Source organism: Eumetopias jubatus, unplaced genomic scaffold (assembly GCF_037043125.1).
Source record: "Eumetopias jubatus isolate StellerSeaLion01/CBP00866 unplaced genomic scaffold, mEumJub1_p1.0 scaffold_14, whole genome shotgun sequence".
NCBI classification, from domain to species: domain Eukaryota; kingdom Metazoa; phylum Chordata; class Mammalia; order Carnivora; family Otariidae; genus Eumetopias; species Eumetopias jubatus.
Window position 1 is genome coordinate 90,991,857 of NW_028274820.1, and position 18,287 is coordinate 91,010,143.

General features: G+C 49.5%; 1 protein-coding gene across 1 annotated transcript; it reads right to left on the reverse strand.

The window, feature by feature from the left end:
• Positions 1–4,064: 4,064 nt before the first annotated feature.
• Positions 4,065–17,223, reverse strand: FAM180A (family with sequence similarity 180 member A). The gene is made up of 3 exons (XM_028106187.2): positions 17,148–17,223; positions 5,846–5,946; positions 4,065–4,409 (listed from the first exon to the last, which is right to left on the reverse strand). Exons 1-3 carry the CDS (start codon positions 17,221–17,223, stop codon positions 4,065–4,067), a joined length of 522 nt encoding a protein of 173 aa, XP_027961988.1.
• Between the last annotated feature and the right edge of the window lie 1,064 nt (positions 17,224–18,287).

The following is an 18,287-nucleotide window of genomic DNA, read 5'->3' on the forward strand; positions in this document are numbered from 1 at the left end:
TCAGCAGCTGTTGCACCCTGCAATTTCTGCTGCTTAGAGATCGGGAGAAGCTGTTAGCCTCTTTTCTCAGAAGGGACATGTGGGTAAGGTTACCCATGTTTTTCTTGAATTCACAGAATGCAAGAATGGCATTCCAAGGTCTGCAGTTGGAAATGGTCCCCAGGCTAAACGCAAAGAGACTGGAGAAGTGACTCCAGAAAACCAGTTCTTCTTGACTTCCAAGGCAGGGGCAATTATGGACAGCCCAGGTTCCCTTCCCGGTTATCTTGCCACTATAGGATAGGCTATGATGACCCATCTCTTTAAATGCATGTGAAAGACTGGCTGCCATGTTTGCTACATTCGGGCCTCCTTTTTGTGCTGATTTTGAAACTCAGAATGAACAAGACCACAGGTGTGATGTTTGGGTGGCAAATATAACCACCCAAAGGTAATAGGCTGGCAAATAATACCACCCATAGGCTGGAAAATAATAAACAGCTGAGGAACTCAACATCCACCATTCACCCCTAGACCACTTCAAATTCCTTAACAAAGATTCCATAACATAGATTCCATGGAGCCTAGTAAACTTGATCAGGACATTTTTTATTACACCATGAGTGAATAATTGTTAAATAAAGTTAGGTAAGGCGAGGGACACAATTAAGACCAGTAGTTCTTCTTCGTGACTCTATCCGTTTTTTCAGATGAAGGAAACATTTTCCAGAATACTATGCTTGAGAAATAGAAGGCAGGTTCCACTTAGATGAGGTATCTAAAGTAGTCAAACTCTTAGTAACAGAAAGTGGAAAGGCAGGTGCCAGGCACTGCCGGGGGGGGGGGGTGGGTGGGTTGGGGGCGGGGAGGGGAGTTGTTACAGAGGTATCAATTTTGCAAGATGAAAAGTTCTAGAGATCTGTCATACCACAATATGGATAGAGCTAACACTATTGTACTGTGCACTTAGACATTCAGATGGTAAATTTCACGTGTTTTTTACCACAATAAAAAAAAATATAAGATGTTAAAATGGGTTAGGCGACTAAGGGGCGCCGTGTAAAGACATTTGACAAGCGTTCACCTGTGGAAATACCTTCTGACTGATTTATCACTGAGGCGATTCTTTTTTTAGATTCAAGGTGAGATGACAGAGCAATGGAAGTTTCAGCACATAGATGTTTTTCAATGTCTCTTGAGTGACACCTTGAGGGTGCCAACTCTAGAAGATGCTTCCAGAATTTTTAAATCCTAAAAGTCCCCAGCAGTATAGAAATGGCAGAATTAGTTACGGGCAAATTCCCTAAGTTACAGGCAAAGTTCCATGACAGACACCATGCCCTAGATTATTCTGTGTGTACATATGACAAAAATGTGACCCGGTTGTGATCGTGGTGTTACAGTGTGGTATTAATGAGGCAAAATGGGACAGTCTGTTTCTGTCCAGTCTACTACTTTACTGTTCATTGAGCAAAGGGTCGGGTCTTGGGGATGGTGGTGGTGAGTGTTATATTTGACTTTGCTTGTAAATGAAGTTATTATTATAAACTGTTCTTGTGGGTAAATAGTCAATTTGTAGTCAGCCTAAAATAGTCGTTACTAGTGTCATCTAGTTAGTAAAAGTGGAATTGTCATTTGTCTTTAAAAAGGTTATGCCCTTCTTGTTTCTGTTTTTTTTTTCAGTCATTGACTGCCACATAAAATGGGCCCCGATTTATGACTACACAGGTGCCTTTAATTTTTTGCTGCAGGGTGAATGAACTACCGTTTTATCACTGGTCCTGGGAACCATGCTCCCATTCATGGATCTCCTACCCCTGGGAGCAGGCATGTATACCATAACATGGAAGACAGGGAGGGCCTAGAGGGTGGTCTTTCCACCCAGTGACTGGAAGAAAGCACTCAGATCCAACCTAAGGGGGGTGGAGCCCTGGGGTGGGATGCAAGACTCTGAGGCTGGGCTATTGCCCAATGTCGACGGGTTGAGGCCTCTGCTCACCTCCTCCCCACCCCGCATCCAGGGAAAGCACAAATAGTGGAGGCAGACCATGAGGCTAATCTGCCTTTTGGGAAATCCCAACCCTGTACATTGACCTTTGTTTGAGTCAGACAGTGATACCCGAAGGGGGCGGAAAGACAGTGAGCATCAGAGTGCAGGCAGGCAGAGTTCAAGTGAGCAAAAGTCTGCCCAAAGAGATTGGGAGACGCCTCTAAGAAGTGGACACAAAGATAATCAGAACTGGGCCCAAAGCTAGAGCAGAAGAGACACCAACTAAAATAAAGAGACCAGCTTAGTAACCATGTCAAAGAGAATACGTAATATTAGAAAGAGAAAAACTGAACAAAAAGCAAATATCAGAGACTGCATTTGAGGGAGGTAAGAGAGAAGTATAACCAGGGAATGAGAACCAGAGAGACGGACAGTTACTAATCTTCTGAGCCGAAGCACATGAGGCTGCCAAGCTGTATTCTTCTCTGATGGTGAACACCTTCTTCCTCCACATACTACTGTTTCTCCAAGGTGATCATGCAGCTTGTGCAGCTCGGAGATCACTTATTCAAAGGTTTTAAGAGGTCCAGAGTAGCTTCAGGCATCATCAAATGACAACTGTTAAATACCCATTTCAGAATCGAATTTAGCCCGATAAGGTCTCACTCATTCAACCATTAGACCTCTTGCAATGGTAGCCTCCAAAACCCAGCTGTCAACCCAGGAGAGCCAGAAAGATCCTTGAGCTGGTGGGGAGTCTGTCCTAGAGCCCAGGGCTTTCCTGCTAGCAGAGATCTTCATCTGCTAACTCATACTTAACCTAGAATTATAACAAGCCTAGCCATCTTGCTCTTCAGGCGATAGCAGCTAAAAAAAGAACACATTGCAAAGGGCAGGTTCTGTCGGCAAGAAAGAAAAGTGCATCTCAAAGCCTCACCGTGAAGAAGGCGGCCGAAGAGCTCAGAGCACATGCAGAATTAGAAGAGCCTGGGGCCTTCCAGGATCGGGGCAAACAGTCCAGCAGGTCCCTTAGGTCCTGCTGTCCTCCCTGTAATAGCTCACACTTAGCTCAATGATCATGGGCATTTCAGAAGCAGTTAAAGCAAGGTTAGAGGTTATTTTATCCAACTCCTTCATCAGGGTGTTTCAAAGATATTAAATAAAAGCCTAAGTTGTTTCGTATGTAGAGTTTAACAAGATACCAGGTCAATACTGCTCAAAGGAAAGTTTTGGCATTTGAAAGGGGAAATCCTGTCATCTGAAAAATCATTTTTATTTGGAGCACCTCATTTTCTGGTGATGTTAAATGATTTTAAGCATTTGGCTAGACATGGCCTTTGGTGCCACCTCTTCATTAGGGTGATGAGGGTGACCCTCTCTGCATTAGCTTGCTTTCTCTGTTTGGAAGACAAGGCATGACTTTTGCAGCCTTTCTGTGGGCCCCCTTCACGTTTCTCCTCCATATTAGATCAACTTTCAGAGAAGAAGAATCAAGACCCATAGATCATAAAATTACTGATTTTCTAACTGATTCTTCTTGGCAACTTTTGGAAAAGGTGAGAAGTATATCTCTGATAACAATGTATTTATTTGGCTATAGCTCTAGGTTGGGTTTTTTTTGTTTGTTTGTTTTTGTTTTTTTTTTTAGTCTCTTACTATAGAACCTTTGGAAAGATGTTCAATCAGCCTCACAGCCTGAGGTCTGTCCCCCATCTTCCCGCCATGCCCAAACCTCTGTGTTTTCTCCTCTAGCTCTGTGCTCGCCCTTGGGTGTTGGTGGCAGTCACTCGGTGTTGAAGCATGGCTGAGACTTCTACATGTCGCCAGGCAAATCATGGGGCCTTCGGAGGCATCTCAAAATTACCACTCTAGCCCTTTCTTCCAGCCCAGGTCACACTGTGACATGAATCAGACGTGCTTGTCAGGAATCTATAAGGGGCAAAGAACATGATGGTGTCATTATTTTACCTCTGCTACTCTGAGTTGGTGGCATGTGCTTTGTTGCTGGGCTCTGTAAACGGAGTAGAGAATGAAGAGTATTTGGATTACTGTGTGTGTCGGTCCCTGGTCCGTGGTCCTGGTGCCGGCCAGTCTCTCAGGGAGACACTCTGGGGCCTGAGGACCGCATCAAGTCGTGCTGCAGGGCCCGGAAGAGGCTACGGAGGGACTGGGCCCAGATGTCCTTCTGATGCCCTTGGGACAGGGCTGTGCGGTAGGCTGTGTAGGCCAGGGTCAGCGCTGTCCTTTCAAAGTCCTCTTTCTTGAGGATGCCAGGGTGGTTGGAGAGGCTGACACTCAGCCGGCGGATGTCTGGGATGCGCTTGGGGATCACGTGATTGCAGATAATGTGGAAGTCAGAGGCCTTCCTCAGGGAGGCGAGCTCCTCGTCCTTGATGGAGATCTGCAGGTCAGGGCTGATGTCAAGTTCAGCTAGCAGGAACTGGAGAGAGACACGGGATGTGGAAAGACATGAAGCATTTGGGCATCGCTGAGGACATCACTGTGTTCATTATCACATATGTTCATCTGGGGAGGCAGCTGCATCTCCAATTCTGACTTTCCCACCAGCTGGATGAGTTACTTAACTTCTCTGAGCCTCATTTTCCTCCTCTGTGAGATGATTAGTGACCACAACACTTCACTGGGATATTGTGAGAAGTAAGTAAGACAAATATGGTGCCTGGTACAAAGCCACTATTTCAGGGACTGCTTACTGTTACTAGTGGCCTGGACCAGCGCACTAGTTCCTGATCCCCCTCCCACCCACTCACCAAAGATCTTCTAGAGCACGAACTGACTATTTTGGGTAATTTAAAATCAGAAGCTGAATTCGAAGGAGGCAGAGAATTGTGCCAGGAATTAAGTGGGATACAGAGATTTGTCCTCATTTCTCACCTGTTCTTTAAGAGTAGTGTGGAGTCGGCCACGTGCATCCCCTGCTCTGTGCTGGGCTCATCCCAGCAACGTAATAAATACTTCTTGGACTTCAAATTCTAACTTTCCTCTCTGTCTCCGATTCCTCCTGGCTCTAATCCATCCTCCATGCTACTGTCTGCTATCTTTCTAGAACAGATCTGTTCATGTGACTCCCAAGTTCAAGACTTGGCAAAGTTTGTCCCCCGTGGTGGGATTTGAAATCCCTTCCCCTTCCCCCAGCTCAACTGCTTGGCTGCAGTATGCTGTCTCTTAGCCAGACAGTTCTGGGACGTGGAGGATGTGAGAGGATATCAAGGCAGGAGGGGAATTTTGGAGATCATCGTAGTTCCTCATTTAACAGTGGAGGAGATTCAGACCCAGAGAGCAATGGCGGCTGACGCGAGGTCACCCAGCTGATGGGGCCAGAACCAGAACGACAGCTCAGATCTTGAACTGGGAGTTTTACCACTGAGCCAGTCCAAGCAGCCTTGGGGAATTTACCTGTGGTTTGGAGGATGAGTAAGGTCTTAGGGGCCCAGGTGAGAGAGGCAGAGGAAGAGAGCTTCGCGGTGGCCCCAGCCCATCAGAAATGGAGCTGCCCCAGCATGCAGTTCCTGAGACACCTGGCGTGGCATTGCCCGAGCACTCCTGACCAGTCCTGCCTCAAAACCTCTGCTTGGGAATGTTGCCCAACTCTGCTGCTCAGGTGCTGGCGGTGGCACCTCCGGGCCAAACGGAAATCTCTAATTTTGCCTTGACTGAACTCCCGATGCCATCCTTCCATGTCATGGTGTGTGGGAAAGGGGGGGAGATACGAGGAAGACCTGGCTCTGGGATGGGATGAATCCGCAAAGTAGTCTAGACCAGTCCCTCTGGCGCTTAGGTCCCTTCTCCAAAAAACATAGAGAAGGTGCAATGCCTTTTGCGTGACTTGAATTGACCACTTTCCCTTCTGCCTACCTCATAGAGCAGTTCAACTTCCTCCAGGGAGTTCTGCAGGACGGGGTTCAAGGGCATTGATGAGGATCTCTTTGGCCGATGGGCAGCAGGAAACAGCACGGCTGCAAGAAACCAGAGTTAGCTCGAGGGGCTGCGCTGTGCACATGGCCTGGAGGCCGGTCAGCCAGTCCGGAGAGTGACTGACTCCAGGTGGTGGTAGACGTGAAGCGGCGAGAGGTGACAGATGACTCTGGTGTGTCCCCGAGAACTCCTAGGCATGTCAGACGTTACTATTTCAGACCAGCGATTTCAAACCTGGCTGCTCATCAGAATCATCCCAGAAAGTTTTGAAAAATATGTATGTCTAGGGGTATGTATACCCTGAGAATTTACATAAAACAAAATAAAACAGAAATGAGCAAACTGATAGCCCTCTCCCTGCCCCAATTCAATAGATGAGTTCTCTAATAATACTGTTCCCTTTATCAATAGGAGGGGCTGGTTTATATTTATTGACAACCCTTTTAATGAGAGGATCAGACTTCTGGCTAGTCCCCGGCCATCTGAGATCTAGCTGCCAAGAATCTGAATACAGGTGACAAAGTGCAGGAAAGGAGCTGCCACAAGACCCTGACGCTTGGCCCTAGGGGTGTGGGGAGCCAAGCTCAGCGCTTCCCCCAAGGGCTGGCTGACTTAGAGATGCATTTGGTATGAAGTCAATGACTTGTCAGTGTTATTCCTTGGTGACTGCATTTAGAAGTTGTAGCTGGAGGAAGATGGATGAGCTGCTAGAGGTAGAGGGGGTAGCAGAATTGGGAACTGACAGAGGACAGGTGAAGGAGGAGACCAACTATTACAGAGTATGGGACTAATCAGGACAAATTGCCGTTCTCCAGGATCGTGTTGGGTAGGAGCAGACAGCCCCGTTCACCCCAGCCCCACCTTGTAGCAGGGCACTGTGCAGAAGGGATTCGTCTCCCTGCTGCCGGCTGATAAAAAAAGGTGCATCTTCTTCAAGACACTTGAATGTGATCTGCCAGAAGCCTGGGCAGCTAACTGTAAAAATCCAAGAGACTTGGAGGTAAGTAGTGCCCCCTGAAGTTGTGCGAACCACAAGTTGTACAACCATACACAACAGTTCTCCTTCTTGATAATGGTGCCCTTGGAACCACCAAGAAAGAGTCTAGTGATGTCCAGTGTACTCTGGTTAAAGAAGGCAGGGCATTGCCTAAGCATTCTAGAAGGTTTTCAATTCGAAGTGATACAAATGAAACATCTTCAGTGTAAAGGACATTTCCTGGAAAGCTCACTGGTGGGCATCTCCTACTTCCTGGAAAAAGCTGGTTGGATGTTGTATTGCTATAATACTGTTTACTCTGTAACTCATTTATTATCTATACCACAGGTTCCTCGCAGGCTGGGATAAATATGGTTCTGTGTTTCTCTACCCCCAGCAGAGCCTGGCAGGCTGACCAAGTCCCTGCACTGAAGGAAGCCTTGATGGGCAGAGTGACCAACTCTGCTTCCCCAGAGCATTTCAGGGGAAGGAGCCTATGAATTGCTGAGCACTAGTTCCTAGCCCAGCAGTTTAACAAAATTTGTTTTCTTTGTCAGAAAAGTGCCAACTTCCCACAGAATCACAGATTTTAGGGCTTGAGAAGGCCTTGGACTCTGTTCATTCATTGCCTCTGCCTACAGTATCAGGTGGAGGGAGGCATCCCCGGCTCCACTGATTTGCAACCTTGACCCAAGGGGCTGATGCATGGGTCCCAGCAGCAGAGGTTCTGATTTAATTGAGCGGGGTGCACATGGGACAGGAAGAGTTTTTTTTCAAAGCTTCCTAGGCTTCTTATGGCAGCTTCTAATGGCAGCCAAGGTTGAGAATCAGAGGGTGCTTGACCTGACGTTGTGGAGAAGGAGCTGCCCTGGCCATATGGCCACTCTTAGGGTAACCTGATAGTTGTCACCCTTGACCGGACATCTGGATCACCTGGGAGTTTGGAAAATCCCAAATGCCCAAGGCCAGCTCCCAGGCCAATTCATGGGCCTCTCCCTGGGGTGGATGTAGGCAATGGGATTTTTTACAGCTTCCAGGTCACTACAGTGGGCAGGCATTGGGTTATCCAGACCCACAGCCAAGCAGCGGGTGCCCTGCTATGAGGCAAACCCCACTCCCATCTGAGGGGGTCATCTGAAGAGACCAGGGCCATCATGTTCTCGGAGACAAACGAGTAGAGGCACAAAGAGTGTGCGTACTTTGACTCTAATTTCTCTTTGGTGGGAGATAACACCAGGATCAAACCCGGTTCTAGACCGAGATGTGACCTGCTTCTTTCCGTGTGCCCTTTTTCTCTTCTTACCATGAAAGGGTGGATGAAATCCCATTCTCAGGATCGGATCCGAGACCACCTTTACTTCTTTAATTCTTGTCCCCGGATTCCATTCTTACTGTGAAATTACAGGTGTTGTTCCCTTAAAAAAATTCACACCCCAGTAGGTGAAGGGGATAGGAGGGAATGAATGCCCTGGGCAAGGAGCCCTTTCTGCTTCCTGTCTTCTCAGACTTGGGATGGCTGCCTTCCAGAAAGTTCTTCATAGCTGAACTGTCTCCCTGTGAACACCAACACTCCTTTAACACACACACCCCAAGTGGACCCTGAATTCTCAAAGAATGGGGAAGAAAATACTTCTGGATTCAAAGCTCAGCTTAATCATGAAAACTTGTTGTTTCCAAGAGCCCTTGTTCTGATTCTTTTTAAGAATGATAACACAGTTTGGGGAAGATCGTCAGAAATAGCTTCAGCCTCTAGACCAGGAGACTGATCATTGCCCCAGAAAGTGTATGTGTGGGGGGCGCAGAAATCTGAAAGATGGACTACCTCCCCCCTTGTTCTCCTGCTCACATGCTTCCACCACCTTCTATCGGACCCCCGCCCGTTGCTGGGGCTGCTTGGATGATGTGTCCAGCAGGTGCTTTTCTACTGCCCTGGATGTGGAAATGCAGCCGTCTCCGGGCCAGACATCTGAGAGGCCGGGGTCTGACTCTCTGGAAAGAAGGTGAGGCCTAGAGAGGGACAGATTCACCTTTGCAGAGATGCTGGAAGGGGGCGCGGTGGGGGTGGGGCAAGAAATAAGCTATGTCTGGTCCTTGGCAGAACATTTGGATAAAAGGTTAAATATACAGTCACTCCCGACGTTCTTGTCTGCGACAGGGGAAGGCTGGACTCTGCCAGAAATGCAAATGGCCCACGTGAGAGCTGGCCAGCTCCCAGAGGCATGTATGAGCGAAGCTTTAAGCTAGACCTTCTCCTGCGTGGTTAGACACACCGCCCTGCTCCCCCAGGAAGCCTTTCCCTGCAACCCCACTGGCCACCGGTGTCCTTTCTCCAGCTCCGTATGCCCTCTGCGTCCTGTCTCATTTCCCATCTTGCTGTCTGTCACCTGAAAGCATTCGTCAGGGTGGCCGGCTCCTGGGAACGAGGGAGGAAGTTTACGCTCCCCCTGCTTGACCTCGATGTCTGCATAACGCTGGGCTTCAAGGGAAGGCTCAGTATATATGTGGGGATGATTTTAAAGATGAGCCAGGGATTCTGGGGGCATCTGGGTGGCTCAGTGGGTTAAGCGTCTGCCTTCGGCTCAGGTCATGATCTCCGGCTCCTGGGATCGAGCCCCACATCGGGCTCTTTGCTCAGCAGGGAGCCTGCTTCTCCCTCTCCCTCCACTGCTCCCCCTGCTTGTGCTCTCTCTCTCTCTCTCTCTCTGTCAAATAAATGAATAAAATCTTAAGAAAAAAATCTTAAATAGAAATAAAGATGAGCCAGGGATTTTTAAAAAGCCTCACCAAACCAAAACAGCCGTGCAGACTCTTCAGGCTTTGCTCAGGTTTTCCTGTCCGGCCAGCTCATCGCCTGCCTTGATGGAGGTCATCATAAGCTTGGCTGCCTGCTCATCTGGGGCAGCACGGCCTCGACCAGGCTGATGCGAGGGAGACCTGAGGGGTCCCCACTGGATGGCCATTAGCGACGGCACCTTTGCAGAGAGAGGGGAGAGCGGGGACCGTGTGGGAGGCCAGAAACAGGCAGAAGGACCCCACCCGAGCGTGGAGCCTCAAGCAAGAAGGCTACCAGGACAGGTTTGTCGAAATCACTGACTTCATGTGCCTCTTGCTTGATGTAAAACTGGGCCAATCTGTTTTCTACGTTTCCTCTCAATACTCTGCAGCCAGCCTGCCCTCCAGCTATTTCTTCAGGATGTGAATGTGCCCATGAGGACCACTCAGTGTGACCAGGGGACATCAGAGGCTTCCACGTTTCCTAGCACGAAGGTCTGCTGCAAGGCTGGTCTCGGGGCAGGGAGACCGTGAGCTTCTCCCCTCCTCCCTGACTCCCTGGACATATGAGCCTTGGGGGTGGGGGGACATTGAGGGTCTATGATATATCGGACAGACCAGCATAGAACAAAGGATTTGCTTGCTAAAGGTCATGCACGTTCACTGATCCAGTCCAGGAACTGGATCCAGAGATTCGAGAGTCTGTATTATGGCATGTTCTGTCTATATCTTCTGCTGAGAGACGCGTTCGGACCGCAGACCAAAGTTGTTAAAATGTGAAGCTCAGATACCGTAACAGCACATGAGCCCACTGTGTTGTAGTCGACGTGCTCGTGCGTTCCATACGCACCTTGTGAGGTGAGTACTAACATGCCATTTCACAGATGAAGAAACGCGGAGGTTAAGAAACTTGCCCTAGGCCACCCAATTTGTTTGCCGTAGGACTGAGATTAAATCCAGACCTCGCAGGCTCCCGAACCCTATCTCACCCTATCTCACCGATAGGGAGAACAATGCTATCTTTTTGTAGGTGTATCGCCTTGAACACTGGGCTCAGGAAAGATAGTGCAGTTAATTATGAATGAGTGCATTTGGTATAAGACATATTCTGAAATGAATCACACATAATTTTTTTCTTTTTTTAGAGAGAAAGAGTGTGCGTGATTGGGGGAGGGACAGAGGAAGAGGGAGAGAGAGAATTTTAAGCAGGCTCCACGCCCAGCGCAGAACCCAATGCAGGGCTCGATCTCATGACCCTGAGATCATGACCTGAGCTGAACTCAAGAGTCAGCCGCTTAACCGACTGAGGCACCCAGGTGCCCCTTACCACACACAGAATTTTAAAAAAATTCTCTAACTTCGATTTATAATCCTGTGGTACGAAAGGTCACATTACTAGGGCCCTGTGATCACTCTAGACCCTCAACTCCTTTGCTCCCTCTTTGTTCTCTGCAATTGCTTGGCAAAGTCACAGCCCATCTCGGCCCGTGTCCCCTGCTGCACCTGTGCACTCGGATGTGGCCAGAGGAAAACACAACCGTCTTACGTGTTCTCATCGTGAGTTCATGGTCGTACACCGCCCCCCCCACCCCCCGCCTTGCTACTGGATCTTTCACATCAGCACCAACACTTCTTCTGTCTGAAAAACATAAAGCCCTCTGTACAGGCGGCTCTTCCTTCTCACCTGCCTCTTCACGCGGCCGAGTCCTCCTCAAGCCCTGCCTCTCCTCACTTCTGGCCACACCACTGCCCTGCGGACTTCCGGCCTCACCCTCCAGACCCGACGTCCGGCCACCCAACCGCCGGCCCGCATCTCCGTGCCCGCTGGTGAGAGCTGCCTCTCCTGCCCCATACCCGGCCCGACCCCAGCGCGCGCGCACACACGCACACGCCACACCGCACATACCACACACACACACACACACACACACACACACACACACACCAGACGCATGGCACACCGTGCGCGCGCACACACACACGTGCACACACGCACACGCCACACCGCACATACCACACACACACACACACACACACCAGACGCATGCCACACCATGCGCGCGCACACACACACGTGCACACACCACACACCACACCGCACATACCACACACACGCACACCAGATGCATGCCACACCGCACACACACGCGCACACACACATGCACACGCCACACCACACCACACATACCACACACACACACCCCAGATGCATGCCACACCGCACACACACACATGCACACATACCACACGTACCACACACACGCACACACACACATGCACACACCACAACACGCACACCGCACATACCACATACACACACCAGACGCATGCCACACTGTGTGCACACACACACACACCTACCACACCACACCACATACCACACACACACACACACACACTCCACATATGCATGCACCATACCCCCACACAAACCAGACACATGCCACACACACATGCACACACACCACACACACATACCACACACATACAAACGCTGCTCCCTCACACACCCATCCTGCTGTCTATAGTCTTCCCCATCTCTCTCAGTTGCTCAGGCCAAAAACCTTGGAGTCATCCTTGATTTTTCTCTTTCACATCGCACATCCAACCAATCAGCAAATCTTCCCGGCTCTGCCTTCAAAATATATCTGGAACCCGTCTACTTCCTGCTAGACTCCTGGTTCAAGGCTTGAGCACCTCTCCTAAAGTTGTCTTAGCTTCCATCCTTGGCTCCCACCCTTGTTCTGTTCTTCTTTTTTTTTTTAAGATTTATTCATTTATTTGAGAGGGAGAGAGAGAGAGAGCGTGTGTGAGCAGGGGAAGTGGCATAGGGAGAGGGAGAGAGAATCTCAAGCAGACTCCCTCCTGAGCCCAGAGCCCAATGTGGGTCTTGAACTCATGACCCTGAGATCATGACCTGAGCTGAAATCAAGAGTCGGATGCTTAACCTACTGAGCCACCCAGAAGTCCCATCATTCTATTTTTAATACAACTGAAGTGATTCTATGAAAACATAGGTCAGATGCTGTCATTCCTTTGTCTAGAACCCTCAGTGGCTTTCCATCTCACTCAGAGTAAAAGCCAAAGATCTTCAAATGGCTACCAGGTGCTACATGATTTACCTTCTTCCTGCCTCTCTGAGCCTGTTATTCCCCCCTGGCTCCTGCCACCCCAGCCACAGGCCTCTTCACTGCTCCGTGAGCACACCAGGCATGCTTCTGCCACAGGGCCTTTGCACTTCTCTTTCCTCTGCCTGGAATAATTCCTCCAGCGATTGCATGGCTTACTCCCATGTTTCCTTCAGGCCTTTAGTCACCTCCTCAGGGACACCCTCCCTGATTTCTCTATTTAAAAGTATAATCCTTTATACTCTGTCCCTAATTTATTGTCAGCAAACAAACCAGATGTCTTATTTATATATGTGTTTGTGTCTTTTTCCCTCACTAGGATGTCAGCTCCCTGAGGGCGTGAGATCTTGTCTGTTTTGTTCAGTGCTGTATTCCCAGTGCATAGCATCCTGCCCACAACTATCGAAGGAGTAGATGATCCCATAGAAACACATTAACTACCCTTGTCACTAAACCCCATTCTTTTCAAACAGTGTGTTTTACTAAATCCTTCTCTCCCCTCCCACCCCCCCCCTTTTTTAATATGCTCCACGCCCAGTGTGGAGCCCAAGGCGGGGCTTGAACTCACAAGCCTGAGATCAAGACCAAAGCCGAAATCAAGAGTCAGATGCTTAACCGACTGAACCACCCAGGTGCCCCTAAATTCTTCTCTTTCTAACAGGAGGATTCTAGAACTTATTTTTAGTTCCAGGTGCTGGCTAATTATCAACATGTAGATGTGATCTCCTGTCTCTACCACCCCCTCCCTTTATCTCCGAGGAGCCTGTATTCTTGCCCGGGAGAAGCCCCTTTTAATGATCTCAGTCAAGGCGGGCGCCTGTCTCCCCGACACCTTAGCTTGTCCAAGCTTTCCTGCCCAGACATACAGACAGAAGTTTCCTTAAATGGAAGAGCCTGTCTTTGCTCTGAAGCCTGACCTTCTCGTTGACTTTTTGTAATCTGGGATGAAAATCTTCGTCCCCGCCATCTTCCAAACATGTTTGGTAGAAAAGAATGGTAGTAAGGCTAAGCACTGTTCCCGCATAACTGTACACAGCATTTATACCAAAGAGCTTGTTGGAAAGGATTCGAACTGCACACCGTATCAAGCCAAAATACAACGATATTTTTAACGATGCAGTCAAAGCAACTCCATGGAAATGGTTTGGATGTGGAAAGGAGAAACTCTCATTTATGAAAGCTCTTTTGTGAGATCTTATGGATGTCATTTACTTTTCTGCTCCTGGGCCCACCCTTCAGTGACATTCTGAGGGAGCCAGGATCTTGGCCCCGTGTGTTGGGGTCCTCTGGGAGCACCAGAAGGTCAGAGGGCTACAGGGAGCAGGGAGCACCTGGGGGGTGGGAAGGGGATGAGGGAGGGCAGCCAGACTGATGCCACAGACGTGGGGTGGGTGACAACCTCCAGCTCTAGCCTTCTGGCTGAGTGATCTGGGCTCCTCGACTGCTCACCCATGCTCTAGGGTCCTTCCCTGTGTGTGGTCAGGAGAGCACCTGCCCCGCTGAGTCACTGGGGCTACGGGGCTGTGCTCAGTGGCTTGAGTCCTGTCAGTCAGTCAGGACGTACTGAACACTGACCACGGGCCCTTCCCTTCATGCCTGAAAACACACACAGCCCTAAAAGGGAATCCTGACAATGATGTAAATTCTACCACATAACTGAAGGGCCATCCTTCCCTATTAACCTGCTTTTAGAAAGAACAATTGACATGTATTTAATAAAAAGTTATAGTATGTAATGCATACATTTCTTTTTTTTTTTTCTTTTTCTTTTTTGAAGACTGGTTAGTTCTCCTCAGCCCCCCAGGTAGTGTTCTGGCAGGACCTGGGGGCTTGGGCCAGGTGTGTCCGGCTGACCACAGGTGAGTCACCAGCTAACCACAGGTGAGTCATCAGGTCTCTGTGAAGTTGGCGGGGCTGGATCAGGCTGGCGTGGAAAACTGCCTCCAGAGGCCGAATCCTAGAGAGCGGTTCTAGGGAGAGGCCCGGAGAATGGTAGGAAAAAGGCCGTCTTGACAGCAGGGTGTGTTCCTTTTGGGTTGATTTCTACATTTCCACTTGGGGGCATGGGGCGGGGGAGGATGGGGGCCGGGGTGTGGGTGCTGGGGGGTGGGGGTCGGGGAAGGGGGGAGAGAGGCGGGGTGGAGTGGGTTGGAGGGGGTGGAGGGGGGATTTGCGGGTAGAGGTGGAGGACCCTGCAGGGAGAGGTGGCTCTCAGGCTGTTTCGACAGGGAACTCTTCTAAATTAGGCCTGGCGCTGGGGTGGGTGGGGGTTGGGGTAAGGATGAAGGCGAAGGGAACAGTTAAGTACATTCGGAAAAATTGTTTTTTATATGGGTGTGACTCCCATTCCATCTTTAAAAAATGGCAATTGGGTATTCCTTTTATAATTAGAAAAAAATGTTAAAAATGAAAAAAAAATCAACTACGTGGAAGACATTTTGATGATGGTTGGAGGCACTCTGTCGCTTGTTGACTCTGCCGGGAACCGCTAATCTAGCACTTAACAAAGCTGCCTCATCACGGTCTCTGTTCCAGCTGCGCTGGCTTCCTGTCTCTAGATAGATTTGTTATTATTATTTAGGGGCTGACCTTCTCCAGGGAGGGGGTGGGCAGAGCACTAGCTCCCCGGATGTTGCTATAGAACCTTCTGTGGAATGAGAACCTCAAACTTTCTTCAATGAAATTTTTTTCATTGGTTTAGGTGGTAGGTAAGAATTCACACTGGTAAGCTTCTTCACCGTTTACAAAGCATTTTATTTACATTTTGAATATGACCCTCACCACACGCAGCGGAGATAAGCTCTGTTATTAATATGTGACTCGTTAGTGAACCGAAGCTCAGAGAGGTTAAGAGACTTGCCAGACATCACACAGCCAATGAAAGGCAGAGCTTAAGTCTGCGTTTCTTGCAGGATTGCCCATGACGTGGCTGTGGTGTTTACAGCCTTGTTACAAATCCAATGATCTCACTTGGCTTTCTCACAGCCTGTGCATTGGGAGGGTGGGTATTATCATCTTTTTCTAATAGGCAAATTAGGGAAGGCCCCCAGTAGCACACAGGGGTAAGTGGTCGAAAGTAACGCCAAGGTCTCTTTGCTCTCCTAAGTGTTGCCTCCAAAGTTTGTGCGCATCATGAGCAGGGAGGGTGTGTGTGTGTGTGTGTGTGTGTAATGTTCCCAGAAAAAAAAGGAAAATGCTCCATTAATTATTTGCCTCTGGGTAACAATCATTTCACAGCTCAGCTCAGAGAATTGGCAAATCACTGATCTCAAGCTTAAAACTGAGGGCATAAAACCCAAATAAGTGAATGGCTTTTGCTCCCCACCCGCGTCAGATTCATTTGCTCTGTGCATCTCTGGTCCACACTCAATGCCCCTTCTTTCCTCAACACTCTCCTTGAGAACCTGGAGGCTCAGCCCCACACCCACCCCTCCCGCCGTGCCAGTCTGTGTCCTCCTTTGGATCTCTAGAAACACCTATGAGCCTGACTTCTTTTTCCAGTGCTTTTGGGGAGAGAGACCTCAGTTGATTTTAGGCAGCGGAGAGGGTTGAGTTGAGCTTTGCATGGAGTGGTCCACACTGCTGCTCCCTCAGTCCCCACAGTGATCCACTCTAATTGGCTGGACATGCTACCAGTGTCTGCCAAGTGGAGCCAGTCCTGGGCATAGGGAAAAGATGCCATGGGGTCCCGGGGGAAAGGAAGTCAGCCATGAGGGAACAGCCTTGCCCGGCTCCCTCCTTTCCGAGGTGGTCCTCGGCACAGGTGGGTGTAGCTGTCTGACACACACCTGAGTGAATGCTAAGGGGTCACTCTTCTTCTCCTGCCACTGGGCCAACTGTCCCCAGCCAGAAAGATGTGTCCACCTCTGCTCGGAAGCAGCACGGAGACCTCCATGTGGACAGCCAATGCCCAGGACCCCTTGTCGGGGTCCCCCAGGTAGCAGGCCTTTTGCACCCCAGCACCCACAGTCCCACGATACTAGCATCAGTCCTGGTACCTGCTCTTCACGTGCCCTGCTTGGCTGCAGCAGCTGGGGGTGGGAGTCTCAAGGGAGTCTGCTCACATTCTTGGAAGCAGAGATGACTTAGCTCTGGCATGTCAGAAAGGCATGCCCTCTGCGTTCTTCACCTCCACCGAGTTCCCTCAGTGGCTTTGATATTTTTCAGTGTCCCATCCCTCATTAGCTTCTAGCACCTTCTAACATGTCAAGAAGCTTAAAGCGATTGGCAGAGAGGAGATAAAAGGAGGGGGGTTGGTGCAGGGTTTTTAATTTCCTTCCACCACCTTATTCCTTCCCCCCCAAATTCCTAATTGTATTTAAGGAAGAGTAATGAACATCCAACAGACAAACAGAAAGCAACTTACCCCTGTTCCACCTGTGGGACACAGTAGCCTGGGCATCGTAACACAACAGCAGAAGCAGCAGCGTCTTCCAGCACATCTTTTCCTCTAAAAAGGTGAAAAGTTGTCCTCAAACCCAATGGGACCTTGGGAGCTACAGGTATGCCCGTACTGGTCCTCCCGGCACGAAGATGTAGTTCGTACCCCTGTTCCCTTTACAGACGTGCGCAGATGCCCTCTCCTGCCCCAGAAGGGTGAAGGCAGAGGCAACCTCCTGAGGGGGGTGGGGTGGGGGGGGACAGGAATTGGGACCTCTGCTAATTCGACTCTCTCCGGGATTGGGGGACTGGGCTTCCACAGACAGACTCTGTTTTTGAGCACATCTGGAGTGACTCATGGGGCATGTGATCTCCTTGGCAGTGGGGTGGATAAATATAATTTCTGTACTTGAGTTCCATGTGTTGGATGGACCCACTGGAATTTTTCTTTAACAAACAGACTCGTGGAACTTGTTAGAGAGCTGGCTGCTGTCCCCATCCACACACACACACACACACACACACACACACACACACACACACACACAGAGCAGAGCCAGGGGTGAGGGCTGCTGGAAGAGCCGGGAGGCCTGGTTGGCAGAAACTGGGGCTGACAGCCTGGAGTTGCCTTCAGGACAGCAGAGTCATTGTAGTGTCTGGGCTGAGGATCACTTGCCGCCCTTCCCCGGAGCTGGACCTAGGCATCTTGGTGCCCAGGGTCAGCTCCGAGAGCCTTCCCCAGGTCGTGGATGGGTGGGGAGTCAGCAGTTGTGAGGGGCAGAGGTAGAACAGCACTGTGGTGCATGGGTATTGTATATGCCGCTAATGATCTGGGGACCCGCAGTGACCTCTCCTCCCATTCACGTTCATGACACCCCGACTGCTGGACTGTGTCTAGCTAGACCCAGGACCAAACCACTTTGATTCTCCCAAGCAAAACGGTAGTGTTCTTCCATGATCTTGTTTTGGGTAATTAATTAATTAACTTCTATCGAGATATAATTGACATATAGCATTGTGTAGGCTTAAGGTGTACAATGTGTTAACTCGATTTGCTGCACTTCTGTATTGCAATATGATGACCACTGGAGTGTTAGCTAACACCTCTATCATGTCACGTGATCAT

What these genes read in the sequence shown, in the direction of transcription:
- FAM180A (XM_028106187.2), bottom strand. Translation starts at nt 17,223, where the DNA reads ATGTGCTGGAAGACGCTGCTGCTTCTGCTGTTGTGTTACGATGCCCAG. An exon ending in GTCCCACAGGTGGAACAGGG is followed by an intron (nt 5,947 to 17,147) that starts GTAAGTTGCTTT and finishes GGTTTCTTGCAG; the next exon opens with CCGTGCTGTTTCCTGCTGCC. An exon ending in AAGTTGAACTGCTCTATGAG is followed by an intron (nt 4,410 to 5,845) that starts GTAGGCAGAAGG and finishes GTCTCTCTCCAG; the next exon opens with TTCCTGCTAGCTGAACTTGA.